The sequence below is a fragment of the Trifolium pratense genome, linkage group LG2, assembly GCF_020283565.1.
Source record: "Trifolium pratense cultivar HEN17-A07 linkage group LG2, ARS_RC_1.1, whole genome shotgun sequence".
In the NCBI taxonomy this organism is placed as follows: Eukaryota; Viridiplantae; Streptophyta; class Magnoliopsida; order Fabales; family Fabaceae; genus Trifolium; species Trifolium pratense.
The window spans coordinates 64,942,185-64,963,487 of NC_060060.1; the positions used below are offsets into that span (position 1 = coordinate 64,942,185).

At 29.5% G+C, this 21,303-nt stretch overlaps 2 protein-coding genes across 2 annotated transcripts; both read left to right on the forward strand.

The window, feature by feature from the left end:
- Positions 1 to 358: 358 nt before the first annotated feature.
- On the forward strand, positions 359 to 763 carry LOC123905236. The gene has a single exon (XM_045954857.1). The coding sequence runs from the start codon at positions 359 to 361 to the stop codon at positions 761 to 763; it is 405 nt and encodes a 134-aa protein (XP_045810813.1).
- A 10,164-nt stretch (positions 764 to 10,927) lies between these two features.
- Positions 10,928 to 12,113, forward strand: LOC123908907 (probable transcriptional regulator RABBIT EARS). Its single transcript, XM_045959635.1, has one exon. The coding sequence runs from the start codon at positions 10,993 to 10,995 to the stop codon at positions 11,773 to 11,775; it is 783 nt and encodes a 260-aa protein (XP_045815591.1). The 5' UTR covers positions 10,928 to 10,992; the 3' UTR covers positions 11,776 to 12,113.
- Positions 12,114 to 21,303: the final 9,190 nt, after the last annotated feature.

Consider the following 21,303-nt stretch of genomic DNA (forward strand, 5'->3'; position numbering starts at 1 on the left):
AACTCCTGACGCGTCCCACGCACCTCCCTAAGAGCGTAGCCTTCCTCTTACTCTGTTTTGCAGTCCAAAAGATCCTTTCACACCAACGGCTACTTCTCATTACAAAATGCAACGCGACAATTATATACACTTCCAAACTAACCTTTTCTTTCCTTTATCGTCACCCAAATTATTATTAAATTCATTTAAGATAAACATAAATACAATATTCTACGTTTATTTTATACATTTTAAGTGTTCTACCAAGTTCAAGAGCCACCACCCAACAACAACATAGATTTATTCTTTCATTCATCCTCTTCAACTATTTTCCTAAAAAAAAACCACAACCTCGTACCTACCTAATTGCATTTTACACATGGATTGTTTGGTGATGCCAGTTTCATTAATTCGTCGAAGATCCACCACAGGTTCAAGGTTTGGTTATAAGCAACTAACCAATGATGGGTTGTTGGATCATCAAGATTCCGACAACCGCGTCACGGTGGTCGTCGGAAAAAACAAGAAAGTGTTCCTTGTAGACCCTAATATATTACAAGAAAATCCATTTCAGGTTTTGATGAATATCTCTATGAAGAAGGATCCAACAAAGACAGAGAAAGATAATTTCCATTTCACATCAACTCATGATCATGATCATGAGAGAGTTATCTTTGTGGATGTTGATGATATTTTGTTTGAGCACATGTTATGGCTTATGAACAATGATACATCTTCTTTGTTTCAGCTTAATTTGAAGGATATTGTTGATTTCTATATGTAATCTTCTAAATTACAGAGTATTATAGTTTTTCCCAAAAACAGAGGTACTATGTTAATTTTACAATTTTTTGTTCATATTTCATTGTTACATAATAAACCTTCGGTAAAATTATATATTATATTCAAATGATTGTTGATTTTATTTTAGATCTTTCTTATTCAATTTCTATTTTGTTTGCACTCAAATTAATTGATCCATCTAATGTAATTTTAATTTTAATAGAAAAAAAGGAGGTGTTTCATTGTTGATGGAAATATAATAATAAGATTAACTAATAAGTTTATGTGTAGATATAAAGTTAACCAATTTATTTATTTAGGATTTTACTTTTTTTATTTTAGGTGAAAACTGAAAACTACTCTAAAGTTTGTTACGTAAAATGCAAACCGAAATATAGTTCGCTATTTAGAATGCAATCAGTTTGACACTGTTGAATAAAACAACAAATTTAATTTGATTAATTGAGACAATAAAAGAATTGTGCTATAATGGCAAGAAATAAATACGTTGGCTGCATTATGATAATCGTTGCTATGACAATTCTGGAAAGAAATAAATCAGTTTCAGTTTAAAATGATTTGATCAAAACGTAAGAAATAAATAAATAATTTATGGTTGTATCCAAAAAAAATAAATAATTTATCTATATCTATTCTATACTATATAAAGAGCATACATGAGTTTTGGTGTGGACTTTTCATAATACCAACAATACCCTTGATTTTTTAGTAGTAACAAAAAAAAATTATTAACAAACTCACCATAACCTAAGACACATTTTTTTTAGCAGTAAAAAAATTTTATTAACAAATTGACCATAACATAAGACATGTCTTTTTTTTTTTTTTTTACATAAATTAGACACAGACAGCACTAGTGCTTTATAATGGCAATTGTGGCTATATATGTTGGCTGCATTATGACAATTAAAAGCAATTATTAAGAATTTAAATAACAATTATTTTTGTATGGATATTAGTCTCCAATTTAAATAGCAATAATAATGTGAATTTATATTTGTTTTTATGTGTATAATTTACTTCATTATTTGGTGTATCAGTTTTACTATATATGTACATTACATGTAATGTAATCTCTCAATATTAATATAATAATTTAATTCATAGTATTACTGTCTTATAAGATGAAGGTGATAAAAAAAAAAATATTTTTGTGAACCAGTTCGCATATATGTACATGTAATATCTCAATATCAATATAATTTAATTTATAGTATTACCATCTTACCTTATAAGATGAAGTGATAAAAAAAAAATTGTGAACCAGTTCGCATCCTAGAACGTGAATTATGATTTTTCAATTTTTACAATTTTCCACACTCGCAAACGTAGCATGTAAACAATGGTGTTTTAATTTTGCTATTTTCTACAGTCGCTTACCAAGTAACGGAGGATAAATTGAAAATATGAGGCGCGCATGTCAGGGGAAGTGAGAGGTAGAACTCATATATTGAACGTGTAAGGGGAATACAGCCTTAGCAAATTTGGTGATCTTATCAGCACCACTTTTTTTTTTTTTGAAGGATTATCAGCACCACATGTCCAATTAAAAAGGTGTATCAAATATTCATTATATCCACTTTATGAACAACTTAGACATTTCATTCAAGCTAAATTCTAATATGGATCACTTCATCAAGTAGTTCATAATAGACCAGTCATGAATAACATTATAACGAATACGAATTTTACAAAATTTACCGTTGAATTCAAAGTTTATATCATATAAATCATCCATAAAAAATTTAGAAAAATTGAAAATCATTTGATATGTTATTGAGACACATCAAGATTAACGATTTCAGTGGCGGAACCAGGAATTTTTTTCCGGATGGGCCGTTAATTTTTTTTCCTGTGAGTTTAACTTAGTTGACAGAGACATCACATTATATATGCAGGAGTCGGAGTTCGAACTCCGGACACTCTACTTATTTACATTTAAGGTGAATTTTCTAGTCATTAGGCTACTTGACAAAAAATGAAAATAGTTATGTTTTATTTTTTTGGTAAAAATAAAAATTATGAATTGATATATCGTATGAAAAAAAACATTAATTTTAAAATTATGTCTTTACATCAATGGTATGAGACAATCATTTTACCATCAAGGATGTGTATTAAAAATGATTTTAAAAACATATATAAAAAGAAAACAATCAAAGGCATGGTTAGAACCCATGACCTTCAACTCTTGAAGACAAACACGCCTCCTCACTACTTGCCTTCCTATATATATATATATATATATATATATATATATATATATATATATATATATATATATATATATATATAGGAAAATGTTAACTTGTGCCCTTAAGGCACATGTTAAGGAAGCAAAAATAGAAATTATTAAATGTTAATTTGTGCATTTTGACTTTTGAAGCATTAAATTTCTTGTATCATTAAATAATGAATTTCTATTTTTGTATATCTTAACATGTGCCATAAGGGCACATGTTAACAAGACCCATAACATAGCACAAATTAACATTTAATAATTTCTATTTTTGCTTCCTTAACATGTGCCTTAAGGGCACAAGTTAACATTTTCCTATATATATATATATATATATATATATATATATATATATATATATATATATATATATATATATGTATGATTATAAATATGTAATTTTAAAATATCCAACTATTACATGCCACCAAATTCACAGACAGACATTACAGTTAATTCATTGCAGGCTTAATATATATGTTAAGCTTCTTGTTTATTAAATAACGTAAATTTTGATGGGTCTCAATAACATAATAAATGATTTTAAAAAAAAATAAAAAAATTTATGGATGATCTATACGATATAAACTTTCAATCTAACAACGAATTTCGTAAAATTCATATTCGATAGATCACTTGTCCATGGTGGACCACTTGTAAAGGTGGTCCACCTTGGCAATTAGCCTTCCTTCTAACCAACTCACTATATATTTGAAGATGATTGTCTCCAACCCTTTGTGATCCTCTCAAACCACCATAATCAACAAATAGTTAATAACAATATTCAATAAATCTAGACATCAACATAAAAAAGCAGCAATTAGCTTACTTAATAGGAGATTGAGAAGGCGATACTTCAATATTTTTCTTTTTGTTAGGACAATTTCGTGTATCATGATCAGTTTGACGACAACCTGGAACATGATAATAACAAGACTTTTTTGCAAGTTGCAACTTCAACACCTCCTTTAGGTCTTTACCTTTTTGGTCTACGTACCTTTCGTTTTTGAACCAGCCTTGATCACGCCGGATTGAAAATCCATTTTTTCGAGTAAATACAGAGTAAAATTCATAAGCCTCATCATCATTGTTAAATATTTGTCCTTCAAAAAGATCACACTCATCAACGGTATTTGCTTGAGGCAAGGGTTCTTGTTGTGGCTCTTGAAAGGTAAAAGCATTTTCATATTCATTATCTTCACATACAGAAGGGTAATCTTTAAAAAACTCCAAAGGCCAATCACAAACATCATCTCTTACTTCCGATTTCATATCAACCCCCAATTAAATTCTAAATATTCATATTTGAAAAATAATAATTGTTACCAGCCATAAGTAGAAATTGACTAAACTTTATTAATACAAGAACAAGTATAAGAGGTAGTTGTTCAATTGAAGCAATACAAACCCCTATGTGCCACTTTTACTATATAAGTTTTTTTTTTTTTTTTTTTTGAATCGGCAAAATTTATTAAAACTTCCTCAATAACAAGAAGTACATGAGGAGCCAAAGCAGTACAAAAACAAAAGAATCCGCTAGCACATCCAACAAGGACTGCTACAAAGATCCAAAAGAAAGAAAACACCCCACTAACAAAAGAACAACAACTAGCTAGAAGCATGAAAAGAAAAGGAAAAAAAAACTAGTCCCCTACACAAGCCATGCAAATTGACAAGAAAAAGCCACCTCTAAAAATTATTAGCGTTGAAGACAATCCCCGAGGTCCCATGTCCATTCATAAAACATGCAAGGAGACACTTTCAATCTAGCCAAACTCCATTTCCAAGTCATAATTTTTTACTATATAAGTTTTTGATGCACCATAATTTCAATATCAATCTTTAACTAGTCAAATACTAGTAATTTCAATCATAGCTGGGTGTGGAGGTGTTATACGAGGTAGTTAAGGAAGTAGTTAGGTGGCTTTGCAAAGGGTTTGAGAACTTTTAGTGCATCTGTAGCAGAGTTGTGGGGAGATTTTGAAGGATTGACATATGTAAAGAGAATGAGGTTCTTGGCTATTGAGCTTAATATAAATTTTGTTGTAGTGGTTCAAGTGATAAAGACAAGTTGTTTGAATAGTCCGATTGATGAGGAATATTTGGCAGCTAGTGAATAAGAAGTGGAAAGTTCGTATTGTTCATATATATCGTGAATCAAATTAGTGTGTAGATGTGTTGACAAATATATTTTGGTAGTTGATGTAATGAGGATCACATCACTATCTTAATTTAAGTGTAATTTTCTTTCTTTTTTTTTTCCTTTGGATTTGAGTCCTCTATTTTATAAAAAATAAAAACTTATTTTTTTAAACATCTAGTGTGTATGAAGATCATATCTATCTTAAAATATTTATTCTCCCATTCTGATATTAGGAAAAATAATTTATGAAAATATCAATCAACAAACTCAGTTGTAAATAAATTGCCAACTGTTACTTCATCAAAAATAGAAATATTTCCTTTTATTTATATGTCATTTTCAAAGCCAATAAATACTAACCATTGTTTTGTAAATAATATACTTTTTGATCTTACTTTATCAGAGTTGACCTTGTCCGGCGGTGCTCCTCTTCAGCTCTGGTGAGTGGAGGGGGTTTTGTAATTGCAGGTGCTCCGATGCTCAAGTCAGTACAAGAAGTAGAGCAAAAGTTTTAAGAAAGAGTAGGATGTACCTGATTTCTATACATGAGAGGAGTATATATAGCCCCCGACGTTGGGTTAATGCCATTGATGATCATATCAATGCCATCAAGCGGTTGAGGAGCCATGATGTTCGTTGTCGGCCGTTACAGAAGACAAGCTTTCCTTGACCTTTGAGGAGAGATATGCGATCTTGAACCTTCAATATTTGGGTCGTGCTCGACGATATGAGGAGGAAGATCTCCTCAGCTTTTGGGCTTGAGGCCCAGTCCATAACACCTTTATTATTTATGGTAGACAAAAATAGATGAAATGAGGTGATAAATTATTAAATATATTATTAAAAATGACAAATAATTCTATCTAAAGTATAAAATTTATTAACTTTCATGTGTAAACTTTAAAACAAAGAAGATGGAAGAAATTGTAGTATCTATTTTTCAATGATTTTTATTTAAATATCTTCATGATGTATTGAAAAATTAAAGACCACAAAGGTTCAAATCAAATGCAAATTGATGAGAAATATAATAAAGAATTACATCTGTCCACACCACATATTTATTAGTTATTTAATTAAGAGCATGCTTGCATTTCAAAAAAAAAAAAAAAATGCTTGCCTAAAAGGTGGGTCAACTGATAGAAACTAATACAACCATGATTTGATATTGGGCCAAACTGTTTTAAATAGCCAAGCCCACTTAGCCTAGAAAAGCAAAAAACATAACTATTTATCAAGACTTATCTAATATCACATTAAAAATATTGAGTATGACAAATCATATCATATTTATTTTAATTGAGACGTTAATTGGACACAGTTGATATCGTATGTTGGACGCCATGTATTTTTTTTTAATAACAAAGATTTATTTGTGACTTGTGAGTACTGTAAAAGGTGCTCAAAACTCATTACAAAATTAAGTGTCATACACTTTGAAGGAATTGTAATGAACAATTCTACCAATCAAAATATATGAAAGTTTTCTTCTACCCTCACAGTTAACAAACCAAAACCAAGACCATGAATTCTTTTGATGTTAATACGACAAGTGTGGGGTGAATAGTCTCACATTGCTTAAAAAAATGGAGGTTAAACATTTTATAAATTAGACAATCCATAAACTTAATGCCTTAAAATTTTGGGTAAAATTGTAGTTGTCTAACTCACTTGTATAGTTGCTTAATTTCAATATGGATGATCCTTCAGCTGTCCCTCGTGACTCAACGGTGATATCAAAGTTGAATCGAAAGTTTCTCTGACAAAGGTGGTCAGGTGGTGTGACCCGTTGTATGCGCCCAAAGACGGTGAGATTGTTGTGGCAAATGTATGCAGGCACCGTATGAAATTGAAAATATTATCCCCGTGAATTTGACTCAATTGATAAAGATATCACATTTTATATACAAGAAACGAAATTCAAACTCAAACACTTAACTTATTCACATTATCTATATGACTCAAATTTGTGTCCAATTAAAAATCATTTACTGTAAGTTGTTTTAATTAAATCTAAACATGTCACTAGATTTGAGACAAAGAAAATTATATTAATTGAATTTGATTTGAAGTTAAATCCAGGGATTAATATAAATAAAGAGTAACAACACAACACTTACTATAAGTTCTTAGTTAGTGTAAGGACTATATGTCTGATTAATTATATTTTAATCAATAAAAATTAAAAACAAGTATATACAATGATATATATTAAGCCCGCAATGAATTAACTGTAATGTCTGTCTGTGAATTTGGTGGCATGTAATAGTTGGATTGTCGACATAAACAATGATACATAGTATATACAAGAACGTAAGAAGGATGTGTTTCTTTCTTTGGTTTGTTCGTATAAAGGCGAATATAGCTATGTCTCCATAACTAGTATAGCTATATATGTCTTATGTCTTATATGAAATGAATTAAATTATTAATTAATATATATTGAGTGATTAATTTGCCTCTGCTGCAGGGGCCTATGGATACTGACAACAAGAAACTAACACAATAGAGCATTAGAGACCTACTTTAACTATAGCTAGCATTCTCTAAACATAATATGACAACTATTTTTTGTACTCAGCTGCAAATTTCACATATACCGGCTATAATTACTTATTGCTTTCTTAATTTTATTGTATATTATAGGGAATGTGAAAATATATACTAATATATATCATACTTAGAATATATATATATTGAAGATTAGTTTAGATGAGATATATAGTTCAGATTTTTTTCAGTTTAATCATAGATCATATATACCCATTACAAAAGATAATTTTACTGTCCATTATGATCATATTTAGCTCACGAGATTAATTGCTTCTTAGCTTAATTAACATCACTTGACTATGATATGGATGATTAGGAAGAAGTAAAAGTGAAATCTAATAAGGAGATGAATGTTAAATGCAATATATTGATGGATATTGTATTAAATTATCTTCTTGAAAGTGTTTCTTAGATAAATCTTTATGGTTTTCGTGTACTTTTTATGAGTGGATAATGAAACCCTTTACATGAGGTTTATTGAACTCTGGTTGGAAAATTTATTTTAATCACTTGAGCATAATATTTTGATTATTATAATTCAAAGAAGAGTTTTTTTCAATATGAATTCAGTCTAATTAAAATGAATTAATCATACTATTTATAGTAAATTTGTATCCTTCATTTCTATTATTATAATTTTTTTACTATAAATAATAAAGATCTATTTTAAACTATTTTTTAGAGATTCATATTTAATGATAGACATAAATACCCTTCAAAGAAAACAAACATAAAAGGAAAGAAAACACCACACACTAGTTCCTCTAGATACAATCTAGGTGTGGTCCTAACATGTGCCCACTCAGTCTCATAAAATAAACAATGTATTTGTATCACGACTTGAATTAGATTGAGTTATTTTTTTTATTTTTTTCTAAACCATCACCTTAATATGCTCCACCACTGCTCCACAGTATCAGAAATCAATTTTGAGCATTAAATCAAAAGCCAAATTGAAAGGAGTACCTGCTAGGGTGGTTTTGACCGTAGAGACTCTCTTTGATTTTATTGACCGTCGTTGAAATTTACTTCTTTCTGTACATAGGGCCGACCTATATCCATGTATCAGGTGTGTGACGATATTAGATCTCAAATTTGTTAAGCTATTTTGAGGTCTTAAAATTTTGAAGCCCTATAATAATGAATATATGTGTGTAAAATTTTAATGTTAATAAAATATCAAATGTATATCAATAGTTTAGTGGTAGCCTTTCGTGTTTTTGACTGCAAGGTCATTTGGTTCAATCCCTATAATGTTTTTTTTTTCCATAATTTTAATTCAAGTCATTTTAATCATTGATTATAACGTCTCTTTTTTTATGTTATATAGATGCTAATTATTTTTTTTAATATATTTTTTTGTTATTTTCAGTTTAAATCTAGAGAATGATATTTTTAACTTTTTCTTACATTTTTTGTTAGGAACAATTTTTAAAATTCAAACAGAGCCTCTAAATAGTCGGAGACGGCTTTGTCCGTACATGCCATTGTGCAAGCTTACATCATGTTGTGGAGCTAATTCTTCCAAGGAAATATCAATGCATCATCACATGGTGCATAGAAGGTTATCTACTATACTCGTGTTAGGGTTGATTCTAATCTCAAATCCGTATCAGATTTAGTGATTAATTTTAGACAGTTTGACTTGAAAGAGCATGTCGCTATTGCTTGTCGCAGGGAGTTGAGGGTACACGATCTCTCTCCGTGTTGACAGTCGGTTATTTCCCAATTTTCATTGAATAAGTTTTTAGGAATCATTTTAGATTTCCTAATTTTAAATTCTCTTAAAAATTTTTGTCTTTTTTTTTCTGAGGTTAGGTTTGCCCCCCGCCCTCTTGTACTTTTTGTTCCCTTCTTTTATATATATATATATATATTTAGACACTTGACAACGAATTAAGGTTTACAAAGATGTCTCAAAAATCATGTTCTAGCATATATTTTAATATAATTTAATTTAGTGATCATTCTTAAAAATCTTAAAATCAATATATATTTATAATGCATACCTGCTAAATTAAAATAGACACAACTATATTTCAATTTGTATTGTAGTGCAGGCTTCAATTTTATGAATTTATTCTCAGATGTCAAAATTAAGGATATACGGTCAACATAGATTGGTTCAATTGTTAAAGCTTCTTTTCCAGTAATTTTCATTTTATATTTTGAAATTAAAAGTAGTTTCTATTTTGAACGTTGATGTCCAAATCATTTCATTGATTGAAGATGGTCTTTCAATATAAACTAAATGAACACGGCAACAAGACGGGAAATCAAACAACGTCGTACCAAGACGACGACTAACACAGCGCCACACTCAGACGATAAAATCACAAATACAAAAGAAAACAACTAAAAGACTCAATTGTGAAAATCACTTATTTAGGTTAAAAGCAAGGAAAAAAGATACATGGATGATTTTAGGCTAAAAATGACCTAAAATCACCCCTAGGAGTGGAGCAAGAAAAGAACTCAAAAGAAAAAATTAGGGCCGGCGTGGGGAGGTGTTTTCATCATCATTTCATTTTGAAATAAATAAAACATTATTAACTTTAATCTTTTAACTTATTTAACCCTTGAAGTGTATTTGGATGATAGAATATTGTAATTTTTTGAGAGAGTTCAAATTTTTCTTTATAAAATTTACAAAGAAAAATTTAAATTCCTTCAATAAATCTCATTACCTCACAATATATTTCCTCATGCAAAATGAGTAAGACAGAAAAACAAACAGACAAATTAATCAAAAAAAAATCAAATCTAGTGGTTTCTATATACGCTTTATCTTATGGAATTTATTAAAAATTAAAAGGAGGGGAAGAACATTAAGGATTAAAAAAACAATTGATGTGCCTGCCTGATTAGATATAATTTCAATGGCGTAGATGCCAAAGGAAAAAAATTGTCTCTATTAAGCCAGCTAGTTTTATATGCTAATAATTAACTATATATAACTTAGTATAATTAACTATATTAAGTTAGCTATAGCTAGGAACAAGTATACTTTTATTGACTATTATTAGTAAAATAATATGTAGTGTCAATCTCAATATGTCCCAACTGCTATCTATCTTGCTTACTTAGAATTTATTAAATTGGTGATACATTCGATTTGATGTTTTAAAGCTTGACTTTGTCTTGACCTCAAATATTAATTATAATAACAAACTCCCCTATTTAACCAATTATTTTTATCTACAAAATTTCATATCCAACCCCCCCATCACCAATATCTATCTATCTTTCTATCTTAAATGTCAGTGACAGTACCATGGCTACAGATATTGGCCTTCTTTCCAATATGACTCAGATCCAAAAATCTTCACAATCACAATCTCAACAACATCAACCAAACCCTAACTCCAACACAACCATAGCCTCACAATCACCATCAACTTGGATGTGGAACCCTAAACATCACCAACACCAACAAAATGATGAAGAAGAAGATGAAGATTCATGGGAGGTAAGAGCTTTTGCTGAAGATACAAGGAACATCATGAACACAACATGGCCACCAAGATCTTACTCTTGTACTTTTTGTAGAAGAGAGTTCAGGTCAGCACAGGCTCTCGGCGGTCACATGAATGTTCACCGCAGAGACCGTGCTCGCCTGCATCAAAATCAACCACCATTAAATTCCTCTCATCATCATCCTTCGTCTTCGCCGTTCATAAATATCCCTCCTCAAGAACTTGTTGCAAATGCTGGATTGTGCTTTCTTTACCATTTACCAAACCCTAATAGTAATAATGTTATTGGTTCTTCTTTCAATGGTTCTAATGGAGAATCTCCTTCAACTCTTCTTTCTATTTCATCATCAACATCTTATCCACCAAATAATTTGATGATGCAAATGCAAATGCAAACTTGTTCTCCTCCTCCATCTTTTAATTTTCAGGCTAATTCAGCTAGGAATATGATCAATCATAGCATTTCTTCTTTTTCTAGCAAAGTGGATCAACAAACTGCTATTTGCACCTCCATAGATGATAATAATGGTCATGGAATTGAAGAGCTTGATCTTGAGCTTCGATTGGGAAACAAGCCATGAAAAAGCTAAAGCTAGCTACATAGCATAGATATAGATGGATATTTATATTTGATGCTTTGAACCATATATATGGTGGTTAATTAATTTTAGTGTGTATTATGAAAATTAAATTCTTAACTCCAACAAAGTACTCTTATATTAATTTGTTCTTTCTTTAATTTGAGATTTTGTGGAAGAAAGTGTACTGTAATTTGTTGGGGTTCTAGGGGTTTCAATAAATTTTAATTAATTTCTTTGGTTGAATAATTGATTTCATTATAATTAGTGTGTATCGTGAATATGAAGGTGAAGATGGAGGAGAAATTAGTTTCTAATTTGGGGAAGGAATGGGAAAGGAGGAGAGGGGAGAAATTAAGGATAGGCACCAAATGTATAACTTTTCATAGAAAAAAAAAAAAGAAGAAAAATGTAAGTTGGTATTAATTATTTTTTTTAAAGGAAAAAAGATTAGGGTTTTGAATAAGACACTGAAAAAAGTTGCAGTGAAGTGTCATTTTCTGTTTTAGTGTTGTCTAAGTACACACACATTAATATGTTTCTAGGCATACATTTCCGTGGGGATTATTATTATTTTCAACTTTTTACCTAAATAAATAAAATGAAATTGTTTACTGTTCACACCCATTTTTACACAAAACTACAAATATGCCATTTTGTTTATTTTAGTACTTTCTTATTTAGGTTTCTATTTTTGACGACATTTGGTTTAGTATTTCTTCTTTTGGTTTTATTGTTGATGTATGTATTTTTATGGGTGTGTGTGTAATAGAAATGGCAAAAAATGTGTTGATGTATACAAGTCATAAAAATTTAGTATAGAAATGCAATATTTCGGCAAACAAATAATGTAATCCTTGGAGTATTGTATGATTTGCCTCCATATGTATATATTTCGTTTTCAAAGCGATGTTATTTATGATTTTTTGGGATATATGGAGACCAAAGTATAGGAAGAGATAAGAGATGATTTCCTAGCATGGACTATATATAACAATAACAATGTTATAAAAGAAGAAAAATGTTAATTTGTACAAGATCAGTTTACAAAAATCACCATAGAATTTTTTTTATCAAATCACCATAGAAATAATATAATCACCTTAGAAATAATATAAATGTTGGCTGCTTGTAATTGAAAGAGAGTATATATATTAATATTTGATCCTATTTTGACATAAATTTATGAAGAAGAAAAAAAAAAGTCATTTTGACATATACCGAATATAATTGAATTCTAGACTTCCTAAACCGACCAGAGCAAAAGATAATCATAAATAGGTTCAAAATTGAAAAAAGTATAACAGAACAAATAAAAATCAATTTTTTTTATAAGCAAAAGTTGAATTATAAGAAGTACAAGGGGTACCAACACTTACAATTCAGGAACAATCTCCTTAAATAAAAATCAATTAGAGCCAAGTCAGTTCGACCTAAATAATCTACTATCGTATAACAAACTACTATCGTGCCAAACATATGACATGTTACGCCATCCACTCGTACAACATATAAGGATGACTCAAGATCTTGCTAATAAATCAATTTTATGAAGAAAAATTTATTTTTCGACCAATTATATCTTACCTAAAATAGGTTCTATTGAAAAAAGAAAAAAAAATTAAACAAATAAAGATCAACCAGAGCCAAGTCAGTTCGACCTAGATAACCTCACAAGCTGCTATTGTGCCAAACATAGTAAATGTTATGCCATCCACTCATACAACATACAGAATGAATCTTGCTAATAACTCACTTTTATGAAGAAACTTTTATTTTTTCGACCAATAATATTTTACCTAAAATTTCAATTCATTTCATGACTTTCATATAAACTATACAGTTCGAATCAGGGACGGATCCAGGAATATTCTATAAAACGGGGGGTTGGAATAACTAAATAATAAATATTAAATAAATAATAATTATAATAGTATTTAAATATACTCAATAAAAAAAATACATCACAATTTTTATTTAAATTGTACACGATATTGCTCTATATCATAAAATTCATCAACAACTGAATTTGTATTAAATTTTTTAGCAATTCTTCTCTCGGTGTAAGTAATCACATAATTAGTTTGAAATTCATTTTCTATCTTGTTTCTCAACTTATTTTTCACAATCTTCATAGCAGAAAATAATCTCTCACTTGTAGCAAACAATCATAACAACTTAATTGAATTTGACTTTAGTAGTGTATAATATATATTATCAAAATATTTTTAAGTAAATTGTTACAATTACTATATTGTGGGTACATGTTTTGCACCAAACGGTAGTTACTAATCTTTAAACACGTCTCTCAAATATCAATTTATGTGTACATATGTATCAAAAACAAGTATATGAAAAAAAAATATACGACAAGAGGGGGGGGCCTCAGCCCCTACTTGCCCCCCTTATGTCCGTCCCTGGTTCGAATGTCACCCTATACTAGAACCAAACCAAGTCTAGATCTAGCTCCTCAACAAGCCCCCCTAAAATAACATACAAACTTGTAATTTAACAAAAAAACAAAAATAACAAATAATATTATATATAATAACCAAAAAGAAAGAAAAAAAATTTAATTACAAATATATTATACTCCTATATTAATATAAAAAATGAAAAAAAACAAGAAAAAACTACAGTGTACTTATGCATATAAATTATAATACACGTACAAGTACGTTATTTTACAATAGTAAATAAACTTGTGTAAAAACAATAGTAAATAATGATGATGAATTAAAAAAATTACAGTGTACTTATGCAAGTGATCATAAACACATAAAGGTACAGTACTAGTAATACAAACACCAATACAGAAACGATCGATCCCCCAGCTACAACTTTTAATACCTATAAAAAAAAAAGTTCATAACTTATAAATAATTATGTACAACATGTATAATAATTACCAAAAGCAATCTAAATCCAATGGAAATTGAAGTATTAGAAAATGTTGAAATAGCGATTAAAATTTAATCAGTGACAAAAAAAATGTAAAGAACATGTAGTAAACTATTTTCATGCAAATTTAAATATGTTGGTTTTCAAATCTTTTGAATGGGATTAGAAGTGATCCTCTAATTAGGTGATGCTTGTTTTGGTATTTTTATCGGTGTTCTGCTTATATATGACGCTTTTGTTTTTGTAGTTCCTCGAGCTTGTACCGATCTCTGTTCGTCTTGTACAGAGACCTGATTATTAATAATATTACATTTGTCGTTAAAAAAAAAAACTAATTCTATGGGACTATTAATATGGACCAATTTAAATGTGGACTCTCCTACTTTTATTAAGTTTAAATAAATTTTTTTACAGTAATAAAATAGAATTTTTGTTTTCAATGTTTTATTATACACAACAAAATTATTTTTTATTTAAAATAGTAATTCACATTTGGACCACTTTTGAGAGGTTCATATAATAGACACCATATTTTCTTTTACTCCTTTTCTGTTTAATTATAAGACTTTTTTGTAGTTTGTTCCTTTTTTTAAAAAAAAAAGAAAAAAAGTTTCCTGAACATTTGTTTGTTTGTTTGTTCTTATGTATAGGATATTTTAATTTTATAATTTTTTAGATATAAATCGAATACATAAGTTATTTAATAAATTTTAAATGATTTTTTTTGTAACATAGAGCGAAGGTTTTTTTTAAATATTTCTCATATTAGAACCGTTTAACATAGATTTGGTCCAAAGATGAATCGTACTATAGAAAATATTAATAAAATATGACTTTCACACTTTTATTTTTTATTATTATAAAATTTAGTTTTCTACGTTCCCGTGAGTTTGGCTCAGCTGGTAGAGACATCGCATTATATGTGCAGGAGTCAGGGTTCGAACTTGGGACACTCCACTTATTTACCTTTAAGATTGATTTTCTAGCCACTAAACTACTTGAGAAAAAAAAATTAATTTTTAACTAAAAATAGTAAAGATCGAACCACATGTAGACCATTTTTAAGATATTGGAGTACGTATATTAATACTACTAATTTGTTATGAATAGTAACCAAAAAAAATTTGTTATGACATACTAGTTTGAAAAGACAACATATAATGCACAGAAAATGACAATTTAGTAATATTCATGCAAATTATATACATTAAATTTGCAAGGTAAAAAAATTTGACCTACGGTCCAAATTTAAAATAGGCATTTTTTTCTCTTTTTAAACTATTTTATATTCGGACTTTTATTTTTTTTTCACCACCAGTATCTGATCTACTGGACCGCATAATAGGATTTGGAGGTCAGTTTTGACATCAAGTGATTTCAATGTCCTCCCGATCATAGTTGCGGGGATCGAACTGTGATCCTTCCTATCAAGTCCAGTGTCAATCACCAGTGAACTAACTAATCAATTAGACAATCGAAATTCGGGACTCAAGGAGGCTTAGGAAACAAACCATTGGGTACGTATTAATGCTAAAGAAAGAAAGGGGAAGCAGGGAGTAATAGAGGTTGTCTGAGACTGTGTCTTCACTGTAAAATCTGAGCTTAAGGAGCCGCAAAAAATGAGTAGAATGCGTAAACAACAAGTATATATGTTTCTTATTCTTTTTGGTACATGTATATGTTTCTTATTCAGCATGTTTTGCTCATAGCTGAATTAATTAATGACCCTTTTCTTCATGCAATACAACTCTGGTGGAGTATAGTACAAGTTTATTTTCTCAAATTATTATTATAGTATAATATTTACCAAATAGTCTATACCCTATATATTGGCACTATATATTTATGTCTACTAATACTATTTATTTATTTATTGTGTATACCCCAGCCACACCCTCTCCTGAAAAGTAAATAAACACACAACACAACACAACACAACACACATGAATGTCACTTAAACAACCTAGCTAACACACTTAATTATGTCGTGAATAATTAGTTCAATATAATTAATTAACATGATTTTGGAAATTAATTAATAATATGTGACATTAATTAAATGAGTACTAGTATGTCAGTGGTTACAACAAAACAGGGGACCCGAGGAACATGTATAATGTATTTTTGCTAGAAGTAATTAATTACTGTAGCAGAAGCAGTACTGGTTTGGAAAATAAAATTAATCACTAGTCACTACTAATACTCATACATAGCTTTCTCATTTCATTGCAAATTTAATATTTTTTTCGTACACAGTGGTCCCTAACTCCTAACCAAAACATATCCCCGAATTTAACGTGACTAGTCCTTTTTTATTTTCAAAGGTCAATTTATTATGTCACTTGAATTATCTATATATAATATAATATAATATCAATGTCAATTCATTCTTCTTAGAGTTATAATTCATGTTCAACAACCATCAAGTTATTATGCCAATTTCAGTAATTAATCAGCACTAAACTATTACCATATCACCCATCCCTGATCAAAACGCAGGCCCACAACCCTCCCTGATCACCAAAGAATAAGAGTCACCATGATACAACACTCTAACGGTTTCGATATAAAAAAGATTGCACCTCCCATTCATATAAAGGGCAGGAGTGTGTAAAATTTTTGGCCAAAATACCACCTCAAAAAAATAAAAAATCACTCTATCAATCAGATATTCATTAGATGATGTTTCTCGACCCTAAGTGAGTCCTCCTACCCACACTCAACTCAAAGCAAAGCTCGAACGAAATTCGTTTCACCTCATGTATAGGTGTCATTTTTAATAAAAAAAGAGTTTTAGACTATATCTCTTTTCTATTGAATTTGATACACGGACATAAATAATGGTGATAACATATTAATAAGTATTTATATTTAGTCTAACTTATCATTTTAAATTGACTTAAAAGGTGACGTGTATCACTTTTTATAAACTCAATTTAAACCATATGTGAGAATTTTGTTTTTTCCAATAAATATCGCATTCAATATATATATATATATATTATCGAATCTATTTGAATGTTATTCAAAATGGTGAATGTGAGAGATTGAACGATCTAGAGTCTCATTTTCTTTTTTTACTAAACAATATTGATTTAAATTGGTATAGTATAATATATCGGTAGAGATGGTTCCAACTATTTGGAAGTCCGATTTCGAATGTTAAAAATAGACCCCTTAATAAAAAAGATGCAATTTTTTTAAAAGAACAATTCGATCCTTATTTAAATTGTAAATAATATTAATAACATAAAAAATAGTCATCATTGTAACTAACATACAAAGTATTCATATTCTAATATAAAACAACCCTCCCTTCTAGCAATATAGAAGTAAACACATCGATCAAATTTTCATTGTATTTTTTTTTTCACTTTGTATTTTTTCTGAATCCCAGCCACTTTGAGTTGGACATTTCAAATTATTTTTTGACAAATACATATTCAAAAAATATTGGACCTTTCTATTTTACTTTTTTTTAATCAATCTTTTCATATTTTTTAGAGATCTACTACCATTCTTTTTAGGCTCCAAAAAATAGAGATCGGGCTATATAGCACACTTTGCACATGTTTATGGTAGACTTTGTACATCAAATTTAAACCAAACATCTTGAAATAAAAAAACTTATAACATTCAAATTAGTATAAAACAACAAAATACCTACTCTTAGAATTGAGAGTTTGACCTAATTCAATTCTACAAAACTAACTTTAAATAAAATTATGGAAAGACTCTGATACCATCTTAAAATTGAGAGTTAGACCTAATTCAACCCTATAAAATCGGTTTGTAAAGTGATGATTATTTCTACTTTATAAACTCATGTTTATGCAATCTTACATCTGATGTGGGACTTCTTAACACTTACAAATAATATGACAAACCAACCTTCCGGTGAATGAATAAGAGAGAACTTATAGAAAAAGTAAATCTTATCTAGAGTATGGAGCTGCCTTTTTGTCACCGTTTCAGATTTTATATTTATGTTTTTAGTTTGCTCTTTGTGGTTACCTCTGATGCTATGCTCTTTGTACTATGATCGTTTTAATCTTTTCTATATATTATATTTGTCATTTAAAAATTAACTTATCTAGAGTGTGACTGTAAATGTGATATTTTACAAGAATTAATTAATAAGTGCTAAATATAAAAGTAGAAAATCCTCATTGTGTATGATGTTAACAATAACATTGGCTGCTGCTAGCCTGTTACAGTGTTACTTACATTGCACAATCTCTGTATATGTGTGTGACAAACACCTCTCAGAAAATAACATATTCATCATGTTAGCCACACTTTAAGCACATAAATCAGCTTAGTAATTTTCAAAAAAAAAAAAGTTTCTGCACTACTATAAAGGAAGGCCACTCTTCAGTAATCAGCATTGAATCAGAGTGTAAAGTAAATCTTTTATCATTGGCAGTACTTTTTAAGACGCAGATACTGTATCTCTGTTAATGATCGGTTTCACTGCTACAAGCTTCTTTACATAATTTTTATAAACCATATAATGTGTGTTGAAAGAGGGGACCAGTGTAACAATCATATATATGAGATTAAGTTCAAATATTCTTTTTATACATAATTATATTACTCTCTCACATTTACTTCAATTATTTTCTTTATTTGATTTTCAAACATTTTTTAGTTCTACAATTTTTTTGGATCTCAATCCTAGTGTGGTTCACATGAAAATAGATATCTGATAATTTAAAGTTCAATCAAAAAGTAAATAAATTACTGCCAAATATTTAAAATTTCATCCTAAACTCCTTTTTTTTTCCTCCATAGATTACATGCACGAGAGATTCAACATACGTCAATACTAAAAATGTATATTTCTCTCGGTCAAAATTCAAACATTAATTTGTCACGTTATGTATGTTCAGTATCTTCAACAGGATTCAACAACGTTGATATATATAATTCGTGATTAAGTTATAGTTCTTACTATAATTAGCATTTTAATTGATTTGTTGATTGATGGTACTACTACTAACATGTTTAACTATTGATTTTAAGATGAAATTAATTTAAGACAATGAGAATATAAATAGTAGTGTACTGTATAGTAGTACAACAATGCAAGCAACTGGAATTAGCACTAATTAGCATTAGACTGTGGAGGACCCCAGGAAAAGCATAGGAGAAGAGGACAGAGTAGACAGCTAAGAGGAGGTAGCACATATATTTATGGACTCTGCAGCATATATGACTGCTTCCAACTCTCATTTGCCACCACATTACTGTTCATCTTCCTCTAGGCTCTATGTGCTCTTGTCCTTCACTCACTGGTCCCCTCTTCTACTTATTCTAAATTGGAAAACTAATAATCATTCACATTCTTATTTTAATCTGGTTTGGCGTCAGTAGTTCTGATATTAAGTGATTTCAGTCTCCTTCTGATCGCAGTTGTGGAGGATCGAACTGTAATCTTCCCTATTAAGTTCTGCGTCAATCACCAATGAATCAACTAACGATTGGTATTCACATTCTTATATATATTACTCCTAACAAAGTATTTACAATACAATGAGGTGATTCAAATTGTTAAGCATTGTTAAATTTGTGGAGAAGAATTTAGGTTTGTTAAAGAAATACTACAAAGAATTTTAAACCACAACCTATGTAACCCTACTATACATGTCTATGATGTTAGTACAAGCTAATAGTTTGACTGAAAATAATTGTGGTTGCGAAAACATTTTATGTGAGAGTTTGGATTCAATTTCTGATGCCCACACTTTCTTTTTACCATGTCTATTGAGTATGTGTTGATCAACATGTAAATAGTAAGAAAAAATAAAAATAAAAACTATAATACATATTACTAGAATTCCTCTTTTTATCAATATATATAATTTACCCTGTTTCTTGCATGTTATATTAAAAATTGGATGTGTGTCATGAGTTCCACATCGAGTATTTTAAAACGTTTAATGTGGTATTTAAGTTAAGAAGTTCTTCCATTTATTGGAATAATTTTTTTTGGTTGGACCTCCTCGTATGCTTAAATCTTAACAATTGGTGTTTTTATTGAGAGTTGGGTCACGGAAGGGCTATCTATAGGTTGGATTAAGGTGCTCCCCCTGATAGGTGAGTGAAGCCGTCGAAAAGGAGAAGGCTATAAACTGATAGGTGAGTGAAGCGGCCAAAAAGAAAAAATCTATCATTGGATCAATGCCGATAGAATCATGTGCTTAAATCCTAACAATGTGCGTAAAATATTTTTGGAAAAAAGAAATGAGAATAGAGACAGTGAATAGTAAAATATGAACAGTAGATTTGTTTCCCTAAAATATGACATATATCCCATTGTATTTATTTAGGCAAGGCAGGTTCTGAATCTGAACACTGCCCTCTCTCCCTCCCTTTGTTTTCTCTCTCTTTGTTTCCGTAACTGATATGGATGTTCAGAGATCTCACAACCATGAATTCAGTGTCCAATACTACTTTGTGTTGTAGTAGTAAATAGTAAATGTTTCTTTCTTTCTTTACATCTCCGTCTCGTGTGTGCATTCACATTACTCCCTGGAAGTAGAAAGAATGCTTCTCAGGAAGAATAAACCTACATTTACTAGGTACCACATAAATGCTACCTAATTAAAGCTACTTTGTATACAATAC